The sequence below is a fragment of the Cygnus atratus genome, chromosome 3, assembly GCF_013377495.2.
Source record: "Cygnus atratus isolate AKBS03 ecotype Queensland, Australia chromosome 3, CAtr_DNAZoo_HiC_assembly, whole genome shotgun sequence".
Lineage (NCBI taxonomy): Eukaryota > Metazoa > Chordata > Aves > Anseriformes > Anatidae > Cygnus > Cygnus atratus.
This window is the reverse complement of record NC_066364.1, coordinates 68,879,605-68,891,401: the sequence shown is the minus strand read 5'-3', so window position 1 is coordinate 68,891,401 and position 11,797 is coordinate 68,879,605. Positions and strand designations below refer to the sequence as shown.

The 11,797-nt window shown below is 42.6% G+C and overlaps 1 protein-coding gene across 1 annotated transcript; it reads right to left on the bottom strand.

Annotated features, from left to right (window-relative positions):
- Window positions 1-725: 725 nt before the first annotated feature.
- NUP43 (nucleoporin 43) lies at window positions 726-9,476 on the bottom strand. The gene is made up of 8 exons (XM_035538750.2): window positions 9,300-9,476; window positions 9,047-9,157; window positions 8,737-8,814; window positions 7,659-7,836; window positions 5,794-5,929; window positions 4,780-4,931; window positions 3,051-3,173; window positions 726-1,807 (listed from the first exon to the last, which is right to left on the bottom strand). Exons 1-8 carry the CDS (start codon window positions 9,417-9,419, stop codon window positions 1,593-1,595), a joined length of 1,113 nt encoding a protein of 370 aa, XP_035394643.1. The 5' UTR covers window positions 9,420-9,476; the 3' UTR covers window positions 726-1,592.
- Between the last annotated feature and the right edge of the window lie 2,321 nt (window positions 9,477-11,797).

The window sequence follows — 11,797 nt, the reverse complement described above, 5'->3', positions numbered from 1 at the left end:
CTTCCCGGATATGGGCACCTCCCGGCCGCCCCTGCGCCACGGCCGCTCCCCGCGCACGGCGCCGCCTCGCCTCGCCTCGCCTCGCGGGGCCGGGGGCAGCGGGGGCGTCGGGCAGGGCTTCTGCCTCGGTGCCGGGGAAACCGAGCCCTGCCGAGGGGCTGCCGAGGTTAAAAGGGCGGGGAGTAGCATAGGGTTAGCTGCCGAGCTTCGGGGGCGGGAGGAAGGCGAGAAGTGGTGGGTTTGGTCGGTCCTCGGGGATGAAGGAAGGAATCACTGAGGGAACCCCCAGGAGATGCAGCTCGGCCAATTCTCTTTTCTGGCAAAACGTTGCACTTCCAACTAACTGGGGAAGCGAAATTCAAGTCTTTAACAAGCCTCCTGGCAACTCAGTGCATCCTTTCATGAGAGGACAGCCCTGTAACCACCACACAAGCCATGCTCTTCAGCCGGATACGTAAGAAATCCACCTCAGTTTATCTTCATGGCAGCAGATCAAGAACGCTTTTCTCACCAGCTTTAAAGTAAAATGCATTCTAAAGCTCATTTGCTGGAAAATTCCTTTTAAAGCCCTGTATCTTTCTCTGCTGCTGCCCAAAATCCTGACATCTCCCTCCATCCCTCTGATCTCACTCCCACACAGTCCAAATAAGCTCTAGTTATTTACCTTCCTGCACAGAGAACTACAAGCACACCTATTCAAACTAATTTAATAAATCAGACCACTATTCTTGTGCAAAATATTTATTAAAAAGAGACAGGGTTCTCTGCAACAAAAGGTAAGCACAACTTTAATCATAAAATCAACCTTTCAAGGACTGCAGACTAGATGTGAAACTTTGATTGACAAAGACTGTCTCGAATTTAGGAAGTCTCAATCTCATACTTGAAAACAGCCAACAAGTCTCTCATTTATGACCACTTAACTATAAAAACAGTCGTCTGCCAAGAGAGTAACCGGTACGTTATCATGGTCAACATTTAACATGGGACATCTGTGATGAAGCTGTAAATAATCCAAAACAATACCACTAAAATGTTAAAATTCTTATAGGACCTTTCACGTTTCACATCTTTAACAGTTTACCTCTCCAATTCTCATGTGCTTGGATAAAGTTATCTTCCCAAAATATATACCAAAATCTCATATTAAAAACCCCAATCTCTTTCATGTGACATAAAAAGAATGTCAAAGAACCCCATAGTTTGCCCTTGAATTAATACTTGGAAAAAAGTATTTACATTAAAAAAAAAGGTTATCTTTTCTTCGCCTTGTGCGTATTACAGAAATAACCTTACAACATATATCTCGCCCTACCAACTACCTGTCTGCTTATCAAAATCAAATAGGCATTAGGGAAGAAATGAGAGCAAGCATACATGTAAACTTGCCTAGTTACCCATGCTGGAGCACTGGTAACAAGTGAGAGCTTTCAGAATCTGGGGTAACTCACATTCCTGCTCCAATACCAGGACCAAGCTGCAGGCCTCTCCCCCAGGTGCTGATAACAGACTGAGCACAGTTACCCTAAATGAAACCAACATTGCCCAGTAGTTCAAGGTCATCAGCACTTCAAAGGAATACTGGAGTAGTCTCATGCAAAAAGTTGTCTGTTCACGTAAATAGCCTCTGCGTCAGTACCATATACCAGACACGGTCCCAAAACATCTAAACTATTCACAGACAAAGTCTGATTTGGAATTAAGTTGGTAATTTCCATGCGGTCTTTGGTAGGATCATTGTTTAGCCAGGCACATACAACAGACTGGTTAATGGTATTGTGGGAAAGGTAGGTAGTACTTCTTCCTCCTAAAAGAAAGGGAAGAAAAGAGGGAAAATGGGGAAATAAGTTTCCATTTAGTATTGTCAGAATTTAGAGAAACATACTGTGTGGGACAGGCATAATTAGAACGCCACTTTAAACTGACAAGTCAGTTTTCAGATTAGTTAACAGAAGTTGTCTGTGGTAAACTGAGGAAAAATAGCTTAAAAAATTAAGTTCTTGAAGCTATTACAGAAGCCTGCTACCAGCTCTGTCCTCAGTCAAGACTAACAGGTCAGTACAGTTAAGACCTCATCTTGCTGAGCAAACTCTTTAAGTATCTACAAGCTTTTCTAGCCAGAGACTAAAGCAAGGAAAGATTTAAGAAAAAAAAAAAAGTCTGCTTACGCACTGTCTTGCTACATCAGCTTTGCTTTAACAACACTTTTTCCCTACTGTATCTTCTTCCTACTAATTCTGCAGCAAACAATATAGCTGGATTTGACTTGGAATTTTTCCACATTAAATTTTAAATTCAAACTGAAGTCTTGCAGTTTTGGCATTCAGCATAAAATTAACACATGGTTTATGAAGGGTTTATATTTAATATACCCCCAAAACATGTAGAGTACAACTTGATCATCAGTTATCCTATTATTTCCCTATACAGAACTGGATTTTGAACAGCAACTTTGAAATCAAAGGCAGCAGATGACATCTGAAAGTTTCCCCTCTGTTTACAATCTGAAATTGCAAACAATTAAGTAGTCTTTATGACTATCATGTGAAATGTTTATATTAAACCATTATCATATTTTTAATTAAAATCCTGCACATTACAAAGGGATCCAGTTTCATTAATTGACAGTCTTCCAATTATGACCACAAAAAAAAACTGCATAAGGAATAAATTTATAATTATTACTTATTTTATTACAAAATTTTGTCCATCTCCCTCAGAGACTCAGGTAGTACGGTCATTTAGGCTGCCTTCGTGTCTCTTCTATACACAGATGATTTTTAATTGAACTCTATCTCTGAAATACCAGATTTCACACACCAGATAAAGTACAGAAAGGACAGATCAAAACACAAAAAACCCACACACAACTGTTTGCCTTGTAAGTAGGTTTCCTGAAGTGCCTATCAGTGCCTTCTTTCTAAGAAAAGAAATCAGCTTTAAACGTTCTATGTTATGACTGTATTCATAATTTGATCATGTGAACACATGGGCTTTAATTATGTTGCCAACTGACAAATTCAATGCAAATCAACTTTAATCATCCTTACCTTGATGAAGAAAAGATGGTTTTTCAGATACGTCTGTGGAAGTATCCCAATGCCAAAGAGATCCATCTTCAGAACATGTAAATAAGTGATCTGGGTTGGAGGGATGGAAGTGAACTTCCCACACTGTAAGTATCAAAACAAACAAACAAAGAAGAAAGCATACTTAAAGAGCGTAAAACATGCTCGTGAAGATTTCTACATTGCAATGATGTTAAAAGCAGTTTGGTTCTTCCATTTCATATATCCAAATAACGTGTATAAAACTCTAAGAGCTCACTTCTGCCTTAAAATAATTGTAGTGTTATTTATGACAATAGGAAGATAATTTTGCAACCATAAACCAGGATGGCTTCTTTCAGTGTGGACAGCATTATGGATAACAAAGCCACCGCCACCTCCAGGTATTTCAGATATAAGTATTTCACACATCTATCCAGACTGCAAGTACAGTATGTGCCTCAGTGGCAGTGTGGTTAGTGTTGGCAGCGTGGTCTTGGTGTTGCCAAAGAAGTGGAGGGTACATAATCTGTAACTACAACTCATGCACAAATCAAAAGGAGTGTACGTAGCAGTAAAATAACGCTGCCACCACTGATGTATATAGCTCGGCCATATGCAGAATGGAATCACCCAGACAGCACCTCCTACTGTTTCGCTTGGGAGATGGGTGGGGAGAAAGACCGACCAGCTTCGGAGAAAGAAACAGAGCTTCGATGAAACAGAAGAGTACTACTGCTTTCTGAGAAGTTAACATCTTTTCTCTTTACTTTTTGGACTAGCGAAGGTTAGATTGCCCTTCACTAGACCTTCAGGGCCTGAAGAGGAACAAAACTAGAACAAATATCGAGCGCATAGCTCAGTGCAATCTGGTTAGTATATGGACGTGCACTTACAGGAACTCAGGTCCCCACCAAAACCTTCCATTCTTAAGTGGGGCAGGTGGGGAGAAAGGCCCCAAGCCCCACCCTTAGCTCTCTACTGCAGCATTCCCTCCCCAGAGAGAGGATGGGGGGAGAAAAGACTATTTTGTTGCATTTTCAATACTGAGAATGTTCTTAGAGGTTACAATCTTATCTGAATTCACGTATTCCGAATACTTTCTCATGCCATCTTCCCTACTATTAAGTTAAAATTTGCACACAACATGCATTCCTTCCCAGCACATGTGTTATTATTTTGTGTCTAAATACCACAACTGGGAAAAAATATTTGTGGGTAAAACTTATCTCAAATGTTTTTTGTTTTTTTTTTTACTCCTTAAACATAATTGTGGCATTGAGTCAAGAAATGTTCGGCTCAAAATGAATTGGTATCTTAGTCACATAAATGAACAGAAGAGTTAGCTCTGTACTATCATCTCCTCCTCCTTCACATCTTCAAGATTGTTAGATACTGCATTCCCACTTTACTACAGCTGCATACCACGGCATCGGTTTCTGCGAGCAGAAACTATTAATATATACTTTATGGAAACAGACTCTCTGATTATGTATCTCTAATGACTAATAAAGAACTTATGATGAGTTCCAGTTTTAATATAAATAGAGTTGGCTTTTAGATGAGAACAGTCTCACATACAGAAAAGGAACAACCTGAACTGGATAAAGACACATTAAATAGCACACGATTGTTTTCTGTCGCAGCTACAATGCATCCAAGTTTTTATCCAGGATTTAGAGAAGCTTTTCCAAACACGCCTTCTTCTCCCTGCTCCAATCCAGATACTTACTTTCTGCTTCATGAGCACTTAGGAGGGACACTGGCATAGTACCCTGCCTGATGTCCCATATACTCAGCATCCCATCCTGGCCCCCTGTGGCCACAATGTGCTGCTGATTGGGGTGCCTGTCCACACAGTGCAGTGGAACTCTTTCACCTGTCCTGCAAAGGAGAAGGAGAAAAAAATATATATGAATTCTTCATTCAATTTACGTTTTTCTTCTCCTTAGCAGTGTTGACCAACACAGTAACTGTATCGACTGCAGCTTCAGTTCCTGCAGCAGCTAGTCACAAGAGGCTGAAGCCACATGACACCTACTGCAATTCACAGGCACAGCAGTAACACGCAGCTACAATTGGACAAGCAGCAGGTTCTGTGCCCTGCAGTATGCTGGCACCTGAAGCGTATCTGACAGCTTTACAAGAGAAAGCCTTGCGTACTTTAAGTATACCTACAAAAAGAGGGTTACTCTGAAATTCACATTATAATTACAGTTACAACATATAGTAATAGTTAAAAAGGAAGACTGAGCACTAACAAAAGCAGGTTCCTAACCCACAGTCTATTAACAGCAATGGGAATTATTCCACAGACAAAAAATAGGATTTGAATCTAGCTCTGTTTTCACACAGGACCTTATAAGGCACAATGTTATCACACACAAACATTTCAAATGCCAAGAACTTTGTACTAGGCCTGTGGGGAAAAAATATTTTTAATCAGGGAAAGAGAAAGGAGGTGCTTTGCTTTTTTCTTAAAGAACAAATGTAGAAATGCAATAGTCCTTCAAGAGTTAAATCACAAAACAGACCATCTAATTACAATGCTCAGTCTCAAGAGTAATTCAGCCATTAAGCAGAGCCTGCTTTTGGTATTTAAGATTCCAACGCAGTTAAAAACCTTTGGAAAAAAAAAGTCATTTATCATCCCATTGTCAAGAACGGTGTGGTATCAGGAAAGACTTAAATCAGATATAAAGTAGCATATACTTCTCAGTAAATATGTCAAAAATTAAGATCTTACAAAGAAAATATTTGAGATGGCTCATTTCTTTGCTGTCTGAAGTCCCATATTTTCAACTGTCCAATTGAATTTACTGTCAAGATCTCGGTTGTGCGAAGGAAAGTCACTGCATGGAGCGTACTGCTGTCTGCATTGTCTGCAAGAGAGATCAAGAAAGCATTGAACTAGAAATTCAGGTAAACCTACCGAATGCTCATCTCTATTTAACTGCAACAAAACAACTCTTCTAAAAGCAGACCACCTCTTCAGGGGCAGAGACGGTCCAGTGTCGCGTAAAATTTTAAGTGTTGCAAGGATACCCGATAAAAAAGAAGCCCTTGCTTCCTGTAACAAACATTACTGAAACAAATCTGTTTTAATTGGCTCTAGATCTAGCGTTACAAAGCAAACATTTTTACATGGTGCTATCAAGTGAGCACCAAGAAAACTAACGACTTACATCCATCTGAGCAATTGCCAGGAGAAAAACCAGTATTTTTTTGGTGATCGTCTCTTTCCTGTGAGTCAGCAAAACATTCTACTCTATTAAACTTGTATCAGGACACTCTCTACCATAAATAAAAATATGTTTATAAATACAAGTTTACTTATAAATTATAATGTAAGAAATAAAATAATTCTTTTAAACTAATTATTTTTCCCCTTCAAAGGAGAAGGAAATATTCTGTTTTGTGGGTTAGTGCTAAAACTCTGCCTTCTGCCCCACTACATTTCTTCCTATACTTGAAAAAAAAGATTTCCTACAGGAGTACTCAGGGAGCTTCAGTAAAGGACCGTATGCAATTAATAGGATTTACCTTCTGTGTGCATGCATACAGCCATGCACACACAAGTACCCCTCTCTAGAAATCCTAGAGCGCTTCATTCCTTAATTGGCTTACCACTGTGTAAATTCCTTCATCTGCTCAATCTGAGGCAAGATTTCACTTTAGAAGAAACACGGGTGATGTGTCAAACTGAGGTTTCAGGGAGAAAGTTACGTTATCAAGCACAGTGCTAGCGTGCTTTAAATCATTTTTGCTTTGTCTGATTTCTAACAGTCGCTATGTACTATTTCCATGAGACTAGCACAATAGAAGAATTGAGATTCAGTTTTGACACCCTACAAAAAACATCTGTTACTCTATCACATCATCTCTTACTCCAAGAAATATGAACCTTTTCCACTAGGTGGGAGATGATCACTGTAAGCCATGTTATCTGATAAAAGAACAGGGTACAAATTGTGGTTTCTGGCTCTTGGGGTTCCTTTAGACACACAGAAGTAAACGTTCTTGTACAGGAAGGTTAATCTTACTACAAATAATGATTTGAAACGACCATAGTCGTTTACTCAGTTATGTAATGTAACAGTTATGTATGCACTTTATATACTCAGTTATGTAACTCAGTTATGAATGATTTGGTTCTTGAAATTTAACCATATTTCATGCATTCAATTAGAGTATTTAGCAATTCTGATGAAACAGGAGCCTACAGGGAATGAATGTTAAGCTTAAAATGTCTCCATCAGTTTAATCATTGACTCACAAATATCTGAGATCTGAATGAATATAGAAATATATCTGAAATACACTTCAAATATATGAAGTCTAGGGGAATACAGAGATAATCTGGAGGAAGCACATTCACCTTGTCATAATTAAATTTTCAACTGCCTTCCTTTTTATTGTTATCATTTGATGAACTACATGTGTTTTGGATTTGTGACTAGAACAGTGCTAAAAACACACCAGTGTTTTGGCTAAAAATATTTTGCAGCTGGACCAGATATCTTTGAAGATCCTTTCCAACTAAACTATTCTATTATATACACCAGCCAAGCTGTTCCAAGCCAAAACAACCTGAGTATTTACTTGGTATACCTATAGTCCTTACTGCATCCTTTTGGTCAGCTCTGAAGAGATTTATTCTACCATCTTCTCCAACAGTGACAATTTCTGGGTTGTTGCAGATGACTCCAGTACACGCTGCTCCACCACAAGACGTGTCTTGATCCACATGGTAATGGGCTTTTTCCCACCGCTGGTTGACCGATAAAGTCTAAGTAGCAACCAGACACAAAATTCTGCTGATAAGTAATGATCCTGATAGAGCAAAGTTTTCAGAATACTCACACATACTCACAAAACCAGAAAGAAGCTCCAGGAAAGCCATTCCACCTCATAGGAATGAGAATCTTCTACATAAGTAAGAATCAGAGATCTGAATTTCCCTCAACTCTTGAGCGCATAACTTGTCAATGAGACTGTCTTCTCTGAACCACCTTTTTAACAAGAGCTAGAAATCAGAATTAACAGAATCTATTTATGAATGTGAAATGTCTCTCACTAGACTTATCCCTCCAATCTCTCCCTAGGCCAAGGAAAAATTGCTGAGGCCTTTACAAAATGTAAGGTCAGATTTACATCCTGATTCCAAGGAATTTAGTTTATTTTAGGTACTGTGTCAAACTACTAACAAATATTAGTCTCTGTTGTGTCACCGCAAATAAATAATTTATTCTCAGTGACTTATAATCAAAGCAAAAGACTGATTCTGTGACTACATTTTAGACATTATCTTTATTGAGTCAAATAGTTTAAAAATAATGCAAAAACTCAAATTCATTAATTCCCACTGCCTGAAATTATTCATTCTCGAATATAACCATTGATAACAATCTTCAAGTATGCTTTCAGTGAACAGACTATGTGGCTACCGATACGTTAGCGTATAACCCAGTCTGTCTGGCACTGGAACCTAATTTAGGTGTTACGAGTGCTAAATGTTCTTCTTTCCTTGTATGCATAAGACTAAAGCTTTTTATCTGACAGCCTTCAAAAAAAATCATTTTTGTTGCCAGACGTTTCTTGCTGTGGCTGATTTGAGAAATCTTATAGCAAGATCAAAGTGACCTGTATTATGCAGAACGGCAGCACTGAGCCAGCGCGAGTTACCCACCTGGTTATTCTGATGATGACAGAATACAGTTACACTTCCTGTTGAAGAGGCAACAACAATTCTCTCTTGATCCAAAAACTGAAGAGAAATAAGAACATCTGAGGAGCTGATGTCAATAAAAGGATGATCACTTTGATTTCAAAGTATCTTAACTTATTGGTAAAAAAAAAAAAAAAAAAAAAAAAGACTGATACTGGTCAGCTTTGCCCTTCTTCATAAGGATAAGTTGGGGTTTGGGGTTTTTTGGGGGAATCTTGGTGTTATGATAATTACCAGTTCAGTGACAAGAGGCAACAAACAGCCGAGTTACCTGCATGTCCATCACGTCCCCATCGTGCCCGATGTCGCACAGCAGCTGAGGCTCTCCTAGATATTCCCCGCTGCCGAGCTCCCCCACGGCCCACACGGACAGCCGGTTATCCTGCACGGAGACCACACGGGCTCACTCTCCCGAAAGCCGCCGAGCCACGAGCCCGCCCCGCTCACAGCGGCAGCCCCGAGGCGCCCCCCGCGCCCGGGGGACACCGCCGGGGGGGGGACACCGGGGGCCCGGGGCCGCTCACCTCGTTGTCCCAGGAGCCGGTGGCGAAGACGTCGGGCGGCTGCAGCGCGGCGGCGGGCAGGGGCCGCCATCGGGCCTTGCTGATCTTCTGCGCCACGAAGCGGGCGCTCACCTCCTCCATGGCCGCCCCGCCGCACGCCCGCTCCCGCCGCCGGCCGCGCCGCCCCCGATTGGCTGCCGGGGACGGCGAGCGCGGAGGGACACGCGGGAGGACCGGGAGGGCGGAGCGGGGGCGGTTGGGAGGGGGGCGGTTGGGGGGGGGGGGCGGGCACTGAGGTGGAGCCCGCCTCCGTGATCCCAAAATGGCCGCCGCGGCGTTGTGCCGTAGCCGGAGGGTGTGGTCCTGTGATGGGTTGAGGGCTGCTCTGTGAACCTTTGCGTATCTTATGTCGTCTGCGTTTGATCATTGTGTGTACTGTATTAGTACACGTTTTCGCTGTAATAGCACATTTAAATAAAATGAATCATAGAATCATAGAATCATTAAGGTTGGAAGAGACCTCCAAGATCATCTGGTCCAACCATCCCCCTACCACCAATGCCACCCACTAAACCACGTCCCCAAGCACCACGTCCAACCTTTCCTTGAACACCCCCAGGGACGGTGACTCCACCACTTCCCTGGGCAACCCGTCCCAATGCCTGACTGCTCTTTCTGAGAAGAAATGTCTCCTCATTTCCAACCTGAACCTCCCCTGGCACAACTTGAGGCCATTCCCTCTGGTCCTATCACTGGTTATCTGCGAGAAGAGGCCGACCCCCCGCTCCCAACATCTTCCTTTCAGGTAGCTGTAGAGAGCAATAAGGTCTCCCCTGAGCTTCCTCTTCTCCAGTCCAAACAACCCCTCAGCTGCTCCTCACAGGACTTGTGCTCCAGGCCCTTCACCAGCTTCATAGCCCTGCTCTGGACATGTTCCAGGGCCTCGATGTCCTTCTTGTACTGAGGGGCCCAAAGCAGAACACAGTACATAGCTGAACACAAGACCACAAGAAAAAAATGCCTCATCGAGTGTTTCTGAGGTTGCCAACGAGGACTTTAAGACCGGACAAAGCTGGCTCTGGGCATCAGGTCCAGACACACTAGTGGAGACAGAATGGGGGTTGTATGGGTTGTCCTCAGCTGTGGCTAAAGTTAGGGGTGTGAGCGAGGGCGATGACAGCCAAAGGTGTGCCTCCCTCTGCCAGAGGTGCTGGAGCCTGGGAAGGCAAGCACCCCCCGGCCAGTGGGCGTGCAAGGGGCAGGGGGAAGCCAATGCTGACTTCTACTTGCCAATAGTCTGCTTTCCTCCAATTATCATGCAGCAATATTTTAAGAGAGTTATTTGGAGATGCTGTCTGTACTGCTGGTCATAGCTCCTGGAGCTGTGCCCAGCTCAGTCTCCTGAACAAGTGCAGTTGACGACGCAGGGCACTGCAGAGCAAATTAAGAGCAGAGCGCCAGGGCCCTGAGCACATCCCCAGCCCTTGCTTGCCCTAACCAAGGGATGCAAAGTGCAAAATAACTCTAGATATAAACTTTGGAAATGGAAATACAAAATGAAGGCACATGCCGAGGCTGGCTTGAGACTACAGGAAGAGACATGAGATGAAGGAGAGTGATTAAGTTAAAAAGAGAACAGAGGCAGGGAGAGGAGCAAGTGTAGGTGTAGGAGCCAATTACTGTGTGGTGTGGGACATAGCTGCGGAAATGTTCAGCAGGAACATTTCATAAGGAAACTTCTGCTTCTGGTATGTATATGCAGAAGCAGATGGGATCAGACAGTGATGACCAACTTTTTATATGCTTTTTAAATTCAAAGAATTTCAAAATTCTAACGGGTTCATGAGGTGGGAGGGAAGGGATGAAACAGAAATAGTAGCACGGAGGGGTTTATATATAAATGTATAAGGGACTGAGATGTGGGTGAATGTGTGGAAAAGGAGAGAGATCCAAGATGGGCTGTGTGCTTAAAATTAGTGGGATCTCCATTTCAGAGCACTCACATGATGGACTCCTCTGGCTGCTGGCATTCCCCTGCCTCTTCCCTGGCAGGGCCGTCCACGCAGCAGCTCCCAGGAGGAGCTGGGGAGGTGGCTGCCCCTCTGGAAGACCGAGGAGCCTGGGACTGACTGTGGGCATCTGGGGCCCAAGGTGCTTGTGCTGGCTTGGACAAGCGAGGGGGAAGAGGATGAAGGAACACTGAGTGGCAGAGCAGATGGAGATGTTTCACAGGAGTACTGATGGCCAGAAAACACACTTTTTTTTTCTTTTTTTTTTTTTTAAAAAAAAGACTTGTCTTTTATTCTAGCATAGAATCTCTGTGGTTTTTTTACAGTCTTATCTTGATGGGCATGCACTTAAGAAGTTTAAAAAACAGACTCATGGCCTGGAGTTAGAGAGCAGAAAGAGCCAATGACCCTCATGTTTACTGCACAAATGGGTGCATCCTGCTGCCATTGGTGCATTTTAGTTTCTCAGGGATGTTTGAGGCAAATTGGCTTGTCTTAAAATTCCTGGAA

Bases quoted from the DNA above. Each gene is read 5' to 3' on its own strand.
- NUP43 (XM_035538750.2), bottom strand. From the start codon at position 9,419: ATGGAGGAGGTGAGCGCCCGCTTCGTGGCGCAGAAGATCAGCAAGGCC. The intron at 5,930-7,658 runs GTATACCAAGTA...TCTCTCTTGCAG, and splicing joins GGATGCAGTAAGGACTATAG to ACAATGCAGACAGCAGTACG. The intron at 1,808-3,050 runs GTAAGGATGATT...CCTTTCTTTTAG, and splicing joins ACCATCTTTTCTTCATCAAG to GAGGAAGAAGTACTACCTAC.